General features: G+C 42.1%; 1 protein-coding gene across 1 annotated transcript in view; it reads left to right on the top strand.

The window, feature by feature from the left end:
* The window catches only part of clasp1a (cytoplasmic linker associated protein 1a), an 83,931-nt gene that overhangs the window by 39,549 nt on the left and 31,711 nt on the right, over positions 1–12,671 (top strand). The window contains exons 9-12 of the mRNA XM_069717044.1: positions 8,928–9,068; positions 9,630–9,703; positions 10,351–10,443; positions 10,617–10,762. Of these exons, the coding sequence (XP_069573145.1) occupies positions 8,928–9,068; positions 9,630–9,703; positions 10,351–10,443; positions 10,617–10,762 (454 nt within the window). The remainder of the gene's footprint in view (positions 1–8,927; positions 9,069–9,629; positions 9,704–10,350; positions 10,444–10,616; positions 10,763–12,671) is intronic.

The raw sequence follows: 12,671 nt of genomic DNA, 5'->3' as shown, positions 1-12,671 counted from the left end.
AGAGTGTGTGTGAGAGAGCTTCCTCCAAGCGTCCTCGATTCTGCTGTTACATAAACACTGCGGACACAGCAAGTCCGTGTTGTTGTTGTTTTTTTTTTTTAAAACTGGGAGCTATACTGTACAGCTTTAATATACTTAATGCACGTTAACACAAATTACAGGAATCACAGCGCTTTTCTTCCCGCCACCCCGTCCATTGATGTCACTTTTGGGATCCATCTGGAAAAACAGAAAATGACATCTCGGAGTTGTGAAGGTATAAATGAGCTCCCGGGATTATTACACCATCAAAGGCCGATTCGTGTGTCGGCTCATGGATTTCGGGATGACGCTAGTGCCGCTGAGTCTGCGTGGGTGCTCTAGGAGTACATCTATGTCTTGTGTGTGTGTGTGTGTGTGTGTGTGTGTGTGTGTGTGTGTGTGTGTGTGTGTGTGTGTGTGTGTGGTACAGTGAGTTGCACCATGTAGGAGATGGTTAACTCCCCCAGTGGGTGAGGAGGAAAAAAAAAAAAGGAAAGAGGGATGAATGCTGAAGAGCTAATGCTTATTGTAAGGAATCCCTTTGATCATCATGGAGAGGGAAGGCTTTGCAGGGAGATTAAAGTGCTTTCTTGTGTGTGTGTGTGTGTGTGTGTGTGTGTGTGTGTGTGTGTGTGTGTGTGTGTGTGTGTGTGTGTGTGTGTGTGTGTGTGTGTGTGTGTGTGTGTGTGTGTGTGTATCCGCTGCCATTGGCTGTTCCACATTGTGGGGGAGGTTTTGGCTTTAAAGAAACACCTCCTCTATATATGGTAATTTATTGTTTTTTTTTTTTTAATCCCCAGGCATTTTTTGTGCTATTCAAGTATGTTATTTTTAAGACGAAAATAGTTGGAATTGTTGTTTCCTGTTAGACACGCCTCATCATTTGCTATTGATACGTAGTGGTGGGCAAAGATGTTTGGCACCAAAAATAAAGAAGTATCAATGCTTTTCTCTTTGAAGGTGATAATCTGATTCCCTTTTTTTTTTTTTTTTTTTTTGAGACTGTGTTCAAAATTGCCAATTTTTGATAAAAAAATGTGGCAGAAAGTGCTGGGAATCAGTTAGCTATATTTTAATCCTATGCACTTTATATATATATAAAGTGCATAGGATTAAAATATTCAGCACTTTCTGCCACATTTTTAATCAAAAATTGGCAACTTTGAACACAGTCTCACATCAGTCTAAATATATATATATATATATATATATATATATATATATATATATATATATATAAAGGCTTTGGACTATTTTTGTTTTTCTTATCATCATGAAAAGACCATTTTCGGTAAATAATGGATTGGTCCATCTCTCAAATCCACCAGTTCCTCCCGAAGACATCAAGGCGTTTTCAGACCGCAGGAACCTTTTCACGATTCTAAAAACTGTGGGAGAGAGTAACAGGGAACCTTTAAAGTTACTATAACTACATTTTTGGGTCCTACTCCAAATAGGTACCCACCCCCCGTTACAAGAGGAACTACGGTGACGTAAGTGTACCGTGATTGGTTGAACCCATGAGTCAATGGACGACATATGACCGACCAATGAGACCAACAGTGAAGTCCCTCTGCTGACGTCGCTCCTTCGTGTTCGTACTGGCCGTGTGAATGCAAACTGCAAAAGGACCTGGAGCTTATTTAGTTCCAGCTCTCTCTTTCTCAAGAAAATCCCAAAAAGTGTTCGGTCTGAAAACGCCTGTAAAGCCCCTTTTTTCCACTGCTCGTACCGGCTCGACTCTGCTTGGTTTTTTTTGTGTGTGTTTTATTGGGCCGCTGTTGACGAGCCAAGATACCGTAGCAGCCGCAATCTCTTACATTCATTGTACTGCTCCATTAATGGCACCGCGGGCCAATTGAGATGGTAAACAGTGCAGCATTGTGGGTGTACTCTCTGCAGTGGAAAACAAAAACCCAGAAAAAAAAAACAACACCCGGTACCAGAAAGGAGTAGAGCCGGTACCGGCGGTGGAAATCTCAGAAATGAACTCTCTCATTTTTGCCTAAAACATCTGGGCTCTGCAAGTTTTTGTATTTTTTTTAATGCAAATTTTACACAGATTAGAATTAACACTGCATTTGTTTGGGACTATTTTCAGTGGCGGATTAACACCCATTTGTTGTTGTAATTGTAATTTCAGGCTGCGGGATGGTGTATGTGATCCTTTAGTACCAGCAGTGGGATGAGCGGAGGCAGGTATCCCGTTCTCCTGGAAGATCGGGAGATGCGGACGGCCATTGCTTCGGGTTTTGATAGTCAATACACAGCTGAGGAGAAGCCTATCGGAGGGCTTGATATAAGAGAGATATGTAGAGATGGAGAGAGAGAGAGAGAGAGAGAGAGAGAGAGAGAGACCAGTATGAACTGTGGCCAACCCAATGAATGACACGATTGTCCGCCTGGCTCTCTCCGCCAAATGAAATGTGCGGGCGGCCCCTCGGTCCACGTGACTCTGGGGGGGGTCAAAGGGAGTCTTTGACGGGCACAATAAGAGACCGGGACACAGGCGAGGGGTTATCTACACCGGCCGAGCTGAACACCCCGACAAGTCGGTACAAAGAAGCCGCTTCAATACCTCACGCATACGTTTGTGAATGCATCACTCTCGCATATTTTATGCAAATCTTTGAAATTACCACAACAAAATGCCGCCAACAAAGTTTTGCTGAATAATTTGGCCTTCTAGACATTAAAGAGAAAACTTGTACTCAGTTTTTTTTTTTACGGTACACGGTGGGTGTGTTGTTTGAAACTGGGTTTAGGAAGTCTCTGCTGCTCCCGTCTCGTCATGTAATGATGCTTCCTGTTTGAGCTGCAGAATGAATCTGTTCAGGTGGATAAACACATCTCAAGTGTTACTAAAACTTTGCACAGTAATGCATATATGCAAAAAAAACACACACAAAAAACATGCGGCGTGTTGTTTTGGATTTTTAAAGACATTTTACACCAGAATGAGATGGAAGTGTGTGAAATTGTCATTGTTTTGTCAGGAAAATTGAGTATTTAATATCAAATTCTTTCCTCCTGTGTTTTCCGTAATCATAATTTGGTTGGAACTCCCATCTTCTGTTTGTTGTTGCTCGGACTCTCTGCCAGTCTCTATATCCATTTTGCCTCATTTAAAGGCTTTGGCCTTTATCTTTTTGAATACTTGTCTTTTCTCCTCTCTTTTAGTCTCTGCTCACATGCAGTGTTGGAAATATAGACTGTAGATACAAAACGTGTCATGAAAAGTGAAGCCAACTGCCGAAATCCCAAAATGTGTAACACCACCGAGGGCCACTAGGGGCTGGCTCCCCCCCAAAAAACGAAAAAAAACAAAAACAAACCTCTGGCTCCCAAATTAAAAAGCATCAACTTCTCTCCTGAAGTCAGTAAATGGTTTCCACGAGTCGGGCTTCAAAACCATCGGGTGACGTCACAGCAGGTCGAAGAGAGAAATTAGAAAATTCTGGCTGATATTTTTTATTTTTTATTCTCTGCTGTTTTATTCCTCAATGTTGATGCTGCTTGACTCTTTATGGACTTCTACCTCCATGAGGAAATCCAAAAGAAATGCATGAAGTTGATATGTGCTGCTTACTGGAAGGACAGCAGACTCTCAAGAGGATAAGATTGGCACAAACTCAGGTTCATTAGTGTAATTAGACCATCTTGTCACATCTCGTTTGACGGCGAATGACAAAACGACGGATTTTCATCGCTCGCAGCCCGAACGTTCCCACGTGTGGCAGAGCGACGGTTCACTTACACCACGAGAACCGTTTGACGGAGCTGCCTTTTGTTTTACAGTAAACATGTTTTGTGTTGTCGTTGCGAATGAATTTCTGTTTTCTCAGCAGGCTCATGAAAAAAAAATAAACGTTCAGTAATTCACCCAAAATATATATATATAAAAAAAAGAAGTAATATTTGAGCTTTTAGGATGAGAAGAAAATACCCAACATTGACTTTAAAATGGCACAAGGCTGATTAATTTTTTTTTTTTTAATGAAATCTTGCAAATATTCGGACAGGAGTATGAATCCAGCTTGGTTGTACTTGAGTTTGTTTATTTATCTTGGGGGGAGGGGGGTGTAGATGAACTTGCAAGTCGCTGTTAGCCTGTCACTGACGGGAGGAAACAAGCCGGTCGACTCTCCGCCTCTGTTCCTCATTCCTTCGGTTCGGTATGAAGTCTGAGCGCGACAGCCGGCTCGTTGTCCTCAACCAGACAACAAGCCTTCAATAATCTGTCTCTGTTCGGCTGCGATGACATCCCGCCCACACTGAACGACCTTTTTTTTTTTTATCTTCACTTGTAAGTCATTCATAGACTGTTGTTGGTCTTTTTTTTAACAAAACAACAGAACGACTGAAGTTGTTTTGTTTTTGTTTTTTTCTTCCAGTGCTGAAGCAGTCATTTATCAAGTGGAAATGTTTCCAGCTTCTCACATATGAGGATTGTTTAGTGTTTTTTATTTTTTATTTTAAAGTAATAAACATGAAGGTTTTCCTTGAAATTTATGTCTGTTTAGTCTCTGTTAGCACCTGCGCTAATAGCATTTGCAATATTCCTCTTTTTAAGGAGGTGTTTCTTCTAACTCTGTGGCACCGTTTGTTTTCTGGTTGTTTGTCGTGACCCTGATTCTTGACCCGTCTCAAACCCAAACTATCTCCGTGCTCGACCCTTATTGTGGTTTTTCCTCAGACTTGTTGCGGTATCTTCCCTTTCCGCCGCCGTCCCATATCTTGTTGTTATTGTCCAGTGTTTCCAACACTTACTGCGTCTGCGGTACTGATGGTACCATAGAAAAACAAGTCCTGTCAAATTTTCCGAATTATGGCCACGACTTGGTCCCAAACTGTTTGTTCTCGTTCAGAGTTTTATTATTTATTATTTTGTCGTGGTTTCTTACACCCGGTATGATTTTAGTCGAGCAGAAACTCCACGTTACGTTGTAGAAAGGCGGTAACCAGCGGTGACGTCACCCGTTGGTTTGTGAACGGTCGTTACGAAGCCTCCAGTTGAGATTTTGGCCATCGTTTCTAGTTCGGAGCAGGTTTAGAGCAGGAAGTGACCATATTTGGATGAGCTGGGGGGGGAGGAGCTAGCGGTGGGTCGGACTCAATCTGATTGGAAACCTGATGATACTACGTCCCGCCCACTGTTAGCTGTAACCTGACAGCACCGCATGCCTGTCAATCAAACAGACACGGCTCTTTTTTTCTTTTTTTTAGGGGGGGGGGGGGGATTTTGGACTTCAAATTTGAGGAGAGAAGTTGAATGGGAGTCTATGGAGGCTTTTTGGAGCTCTTGTGGCTTTTGGTGGTATTGCAGCTTAAGCCACTTCGGCCTAATTTTTTAAAGCCGGAAGCTATGAACACTTTTCTCTACAGTCTGTTGTTTTATGAGACTTTTTGATAGTGTTGATTGTTTTTTTGCTGCCTTTGTCGCCATCTTTCCACCTTTCACCACGTCACACACGTCAGATAATCTGCAAAAGTACGACAGAATTACGTGTCCCACGCTGCTGTTTACCACTTTTCTTATAAAATCTGTTCCTGCCTGTCTCTCTGGCTTGTTCTCTAGCGAGGCCTGTAGTTTGCAGTTTAATGACCGGGGCCTTTTGAGGCGTCGGAGGAGGCTCCTGTCAGAACAGGTCGGACTTCATCATCAGAAGATCAGTCGGGTGTGTTTTTTCAGACATAGATGAACAAAGCAGAACTTTACCGGCGGTTAAAAATCCCTCCCCGTCGAGACTTTAATGTTGAATGAGGGGAAATAAAAAACAAAGAGAGAGCCGAAAAGTGTCGCGTTACAACTTTGTTACCTTTTTGAAGTTCTCAAAATCAGAGAATACGGGTTTTATTGGGTCGACCGACCGTCAGTTGACTGATGCCAGCGAGAAGTTCTTACAGACACAGTCATGTAATAAGAATATAAAATCCCTCAGCGGGCACAGGAGACGGTGAACTATGCTCCTCCGCTGCGTGGTTGTCAAGGCGATGGTCCAAGAAAAAAACAAGAGCGGAGTTCCCTGGTAGATATCTGACAGAACGGATTAAACGGGTAGAGGCTTTCTCGGGGGAGGTGGGGCGGAGAAAACTCGCACGGTGTAAATAAAAGACGAGACACAACACACTTCTGAGTAAAAAAAAAAAAAAAAAAATCAGGTTTCATCATCTTGTAAGCCAGAAGGTTAAATTTCTGCTCTGTCAGCGAAAACGAGACGTCTTTATTATGACATAACGCTGATCAGCAGTCATCTGTCTCTTGTGTAACACCCGCAGACTGCTGGCTAAACCACTGCAGGCCCGGTGTGATGGATCCATTAGATTTCTCCTGAGCTCCGGGCGAGAACCAGGAGTGAGAGGTGACAGAAAAGGTTAAAGAGGGAAGTGAGCGACACCCCCGCCCCCAACCCAACCCCCCCCCCCCCCCATCCTCCTCAATGCGTTATTATTATTTGACTCTCCCCCCACCCTTTTTTTTTTTTTTTTTTTTTTTTTTTTTTGTCTGAGAACTTGACTTTGCAGAATTTTTCCTCCAAATCCCTAGTGCCTTTGGGCTTTTATTCTTTTTTTTTTTTTTTTTTTTTTATAAAGATCACTACGAGGGGAGAGAAAATCCTCCCTTTTTATATAAATCTGTGCTTCGGGGACAGATTACCGGGGACTCTGCTGACGGATGCCAGTGCAGTTGCAGCAACTTCTGACCGCTTTGCGGTTCACGGCGCGGCCTGACACCTAGTGGACATACACGGTAGTACATCCAAGATGTCTGCATCAATAGTGTTTGGTTATTGTTTATGATTATTTTTTATGCGTAATAATAAAATATATATATTAGGCCAATTTTCTCCAATTGGCTTTGCATGCGGCTGCTTCTTTTGTCAATAATACACCGAGGAGGTCGTATCCACGTGGACTCGTGGTCCGAATAAATAAAACATTGTTTTTTGTGCCAGTGTGCCACTCAAGTGTATTCCCAGTGTCCACCCGTGTATGAACAGGAGTGTCAGCATTCATTTGTTGCGCGACTAACTGCAACTTTAAAGCTGTGCAAAGTGCTGCGCAACATTTTGTTGGCACAATTTAGAAATTTTGGAACCAACCACTGTTTTATTTATTATTATTTTTGTTTTTTAGATAACTCTTTAAAAAAAAAAAAGAAGCAGATTCAGTGGATGTACAGTGATGAGGCGCAGTTACACCTCAGCAGAGGTCTCCTACCAGCTAACCGTTGAGTATGAGTTTGTTATTGTTTACATTAAAAAAAAGAAAAGGGTTTCCAGCTGGTTTGGGTGGAGCTCAGCTATCAGCTTTGTTAAGCTGTGTTCAGAATCGCACACATATTTTCTTTTGAGTTTTAGTACGTTCTTCTACTTCTTCTTCTTCATTTTCGTTTTCTTCTTTTCCTACTTTCCACACATTCCTAACATGAATTAGCTTCACTTGTGGTTTTGCGACAATTAAAAGTCACACTGACTTTTGTTGACATCATCAAGTGGCGTGTTCTGTTATTATCTGAACTACCTCGTATGTTTGCCGTTTACAAATCGGTACGGCTGCAAGAAATTCATACACTGATACCCGCTAACATCGGGAAATTGGAGCGTCCAGCCACAGCTTGCAGGTGAGGCGTTTAGGGAACGACGGAGAATCGGAAAACCAAAGATTTTTTTACCGTAATGTATAATGCAATTTTCTTTCTTTTAAAAATAGATTATTGTTGTCGTTCAGCAACCAGTTTCTACGTCAAGGTATCGCTACTAAAAATTCCTGAATAGTACACGGCCCTAATAAACCTTAGTCATGTTGTTGGTGTTCAGTGAACACAGCAGACCCCTCCCTGTTCCCATCATGAGCGCCTCTTCAGTCCAGCAGCATCACCACCAGTGATGGTGCTGTGACACACACCTCCGTACGTCGCAGCACACACACACACACACACACACACACACACACACACACACACACACACACACACACACACACACACACACACACACACACACACACACACACACACACACACACTGATAACTGAGTGTAGGCTTAAGGGCCGGTTAGTCTGGCACTCTGTCAGAGGCCAGTATGCAACAGTAGGGGATTTAGAGGACACACACACACACACACACACACACACGCCCAGAGATGGATGGTGAAAAGGAGAGAGCCTGTTAGAGGGTGCAGCAGAGACATGCTGAGGAAGCTGATGTGCAAGAAAATCTGCGCTCGTAAGAACCGTTCATTTTACCTCTCCTCGGTTTTCGTCTTCACGTCCTTCTGGGAATATTTGTTGTTGTTGTTGTCATCTTTGTGTCGCCGCTCTCCTCTCTCGACCTGTTGCCGTTTCTTCTCCGTCTTGTTTTGTATTTTTTAACGTGTCATGGTGATGATTTTCCAGACATTTAGGAAGCTGAGGAGCCTTTTTTTTTTCTTTTAATGTTCCAATTTGTCTCAGGTGATGAATGAAATGTTGATGCGCAGCTTCACTGCGAAACAAACGGGCTGTCTTTACGAACACGTTCTTCTCTTTGATTAATAGTTTTACAAATTGATTTAGGCCGCCGTGCCTCAACTGGCAGAAACCACCCAGCCCCCTCCGCCTCCCCCGCCCACCCTCCGGCTAATCCCCTGGTGTGAGTGGTCACGTTGGGCAGGTGACAGGGTGGGCCATGCATGTTATGCACGGCTGCCGCGCCAGATTAATGTCAGACGGACGGATAGATAAAGGTTGAACGCACGCAGGGAGCCACGCAGAGGTCGAACAAAGCAGAGATGACTCGGTGACCACTCATTATTGAACCGTACCGGAAAGATGTCTCCTCCTGCTTACGACATCTGCCGACGCCCTGCGTGAGAGTTTCACCCAGCTCTTTCCTCATTTCCTCTTCTTCCTCCGGTGTTCGCAGATAAGAACTTCGAGGATGAAGACTCCGTGGACGGAGGCCGGTCTTCCTCCTCCTCGTCCTCCAAGGTGCCCCCAGGTGGCAGGAGGACCGTGATGAGCTCCGTCAGACGACCCAGCTCGGCCACCAACCCGAAGATCACAAGTGAGGGCGGAGGGGGAGCGCGCACGGTTACAATACACACCGTCCCGTAACAGCGCAGCAACATTTATAATAGTAAATCTGTGCGCCGCTGTTACTGCGGCTTAGATTTCGAGGTGGGGGAAAGCAAGACGTTCCCATTTTAACTTGAGGGTGAGAAGTGAAAAGAGTAAAGTAAAAAAAAAAACTTAAATGTATATACTGTGTCAATAATACATAAAGAAAAAAGACAAACTTAAGAAAAGAGGGGGAACTAACTGCGTACATGTACAACTGACATCACAGAATTAACATATGAACATTGAACACTGGAGTATCTTAAAAACAACATTTTGGAGAATGTAAAATCTGTTCTAAATGAGGATGTAATAATGAATCCAAGATTTCCAACAGCTTTCAAAACTTTTTCCTGTTCAAGTCTTTAAACATTACTGCTGCGTTTTAAAGTCGTATTTTGTTACCGGTCTTAAAAACAAATTAAAAAAAGCTATGACTTTTCTTTCCTGTTATTAAGATCATTCTTTAAATAAGTGCTGTTGAATATGAGTTATGATGCCTTTGCAGGTAAAGAAGCCGCTGCCGGTGCTGTTGACGAAGAGGATTTCATCAAAGCCTTTGAAGACGTGCCCTCGGTGCAGGTACGTTGAGCTCAGTGTTGAAAAGACTCTTTTTTTTTTATTGCGGGTTGACGAGTCTAATCTTATTTATTGTCGCTATTTTTTACTCTTTGATTTATATTTTTGATGTGTTATCTTGTACGCATGTCATTGTCCTTGCTGCTGGAACTTAGAAATTTACCCCCCGGGGATCAATAAAGTAACTACCTACTAACCTATCTACCTATCTTTGTGCCCGACTTCAGTGGTTCTCAACTGGTGGTTCATGATCCCAAAGTGGGTCGTTGCGTGAAAACAAAACAAAAAGTCAAAAATTTTTATTTTTAAATGGAAAGACTTTCTGATGCTCCACTTTTATTTTGAAAGGATGTATATTTTCCGCAATGCAGGAGGCCGTCGTCGTCATGACAAACTGCCCTCATCACATCAGCTGTCAGCTCTCATTCCAGCATTAGTAAACAGAGTTAGGATGAGATGAGTCGGCCTTTTTTATTTAAAGGAACGGTGCGAAGGATTTAGTGGCATCTAGTGGTGAGATTGCAGATTGCAACCAAACGGACCCCCGCTCCCCCCCCCGACTATAATAGTGTAGCACCATCATGTAATAAGTGATAAATAATAATAATAATAATAATAATATACCTTTCCTAATGTGTTTCTGTGCCCAGATCTACTCTAACAGAGAGATGGAGGACCAGCTGACTAAGATCAGAGAAGTGCTGTCTGATGACAAACACGACTGGGAGCACCGAGTGGTGGCGGTGAGACTCCTCTCTCTCTCTCTCTCTCTCTCTCTCTCTCTCACACACACACACACACACACACACACACACACACACACACACACACACACACACACACACACACACATGTGATATAAGTGCATAAATTCAGAGATAATATTCCAAAACGTCTGTGTTGTTTGCGTCTCCAGCTGAAGAAGGTGCGTTCGCTCATGCTGGCCGGGGCTACGGAGTACGAAGGTTTCTCTCAGCAGCTGCGGCTGCTGGAGGCGCCGCTCAAGCTGTCGGCCAAAGACCTGCGTTCCCAGGTGGTCCGAGAGGCCTGCATCACGCTGGGGTGAGAACAGGAGCACCGCACATTATAATGATAATAAATCAACTTTATTTGTATAGCACTTTTCTAAACTGCAGTTAAAAAGTGCTTCACAATGAAATAAGCCATTAAAAAAAAAAAAAAAAAAGTGAATTCTAACAAGCCTTTAACAAACACAACGATTGTATAAAACAACCATAAAAACAAATTAAAACAGGAGCGTAAAGGAAATAAGAGTTGATCACTAAAATCAACTAAAATCTGCAAAGGCTCTCAGATAAACTTCTGTTTTAAGAAGAGGTTTAAAAGATATCACTGAGTCTGCAGACCTTTTATTTCATTTCTTTTATAACTGAGTCCAAATGCTTCGTCACCCTTAAGTTTTAAGACGTGTCTCCGGAACAGATAAAAGTTTTGTGTCTGAGGATCTCAGACTAACGGGAAGGCTCGTATGGAACAATCAGGTCAAGCGTCTTAAAAGTCAACAGTAAAATCTTTCCTCTTTTAGCTTCACAGTACAGGAGCTTTAATCTGAAAACTTCTTGTTCGAACTATCTCGTTTCTCCTCCATAAAGAAAAAAAATAAGAAGAATATTCTAATTTGATAAAGACTCAGCAGACTTTCATCATCTGCACACTTTGGTGACTTTTGAATTTGAATGTTTCTGATAAACTAAAGGATTAAATGTGTCTTTGTGGGTTTATAATTTCTTAAAATAAATAAAAGTGTTTAAAAAAATCTTGCGAGATCAGCTTTAAAAATGTCACAAAGCTGAAACCAGGACTGATTTTCTGTGCTGAAAAGTTGACTTTTTAGACCGCCGTGGTTCTCACAGGAGAGCGAAGCTACAGAAACACAATTTTATAGAATATGATGCATTGCTGCAGATTAAACTGACCAACAGTATGTAAAAAAAGTTAAAAGCAGTAAAATGCACATTAATTCAACAGTAATACTAATCGAAGATATAACACATAACAGCATTTACTTTGTACTTTAACTACATTTTGCTGATAATGGACTTTAACTTGTAGTCGAGTATTTTTGCAGTTCAGTATTATTATGCTTTTTAATTAAGTAGAAGATCTGAATACTTGTTCCAGCATTTTTTGCCATAAATTAAAGGTCAGTTATGTATCCATGCTTAATTCATCTGAAATTGTATTTTTCAGATATAGAATGATAATCTTTTATAAAATGACATTTTTAATAAAATGTAGCTTCATCAACCCACGGCCGCTCCATCCTGAGGAAGAAAAAAAAAAAGGATCCGCTTCCGATCATTGTGCTTCGATGTGTCCATAAAATAACTGTTGTCTTTAATAACAAATGTTATTTAAATGACAATTATTTGAACTTGGTCCAGTTGGAGGGCCGTTGTTAGGCTCCACCGGGAGGAGCCTCGCGTACCGTTAACTGGTACACGCACCAGAGTTTGGGAATCTCTGATTTGCATCACCTATGTTATCATGAGAATTTTAGCTTGTCAGAAAAACCATAACTGACTAATTTAAAAAAAAAACAACAAAAAAAAAAAACCTGTACAACCTTCATATAAATCTTTATACTGAGAAAAAAAACCTCAGTCAGTCCATTTTTCATCAATCTATCAGTCGTCCCGCCGTGACGGTCCCCAACAGCTTGGATTAGCAGCTCTGACATTAACTTGAATCTGTAACTAATTAGCTGATGCTGTGTTAGGAGTATTTTTTCCACATACTTAAGCTGATGGAAATCAGTCCGGCTCGACTGTGAAACAAGCCACACACACACAAAAAAAGAAGAAAAAAACCATTCGTCATCCGAAATTTTAATCCGACACTGATGAGGTGCAGCAGAGCGGAGCGGCGCTGAAAGAGCAGCCGGTTGATGAATAGACGGGAGCTGAGAGGAGTTTCCTTCAGTCCTTAAATCAGCGTCTCAACAAAGTTG

Source organism: Brachyistius frenatus, unplaced genomic scaffold (genome assembly GCF_029030835.1).
Source record: "Brachyistius frenatus isolate BFR_SWC_R1_liver_20210118 unplaced genomic scaffold, ASM2903083v1 Contig_167, whole genome shotgun sequence".
Taxonomy (NCBI): domain Eukaryota; kingdom Metazoa; phylum Chordata; class Actinopteri; family Embiotocidae; genus Brachyistius; species Brachyistius frenatus.
This window is presented reverse-complemented; position numbering and strand designations above follow the sequence as displayed.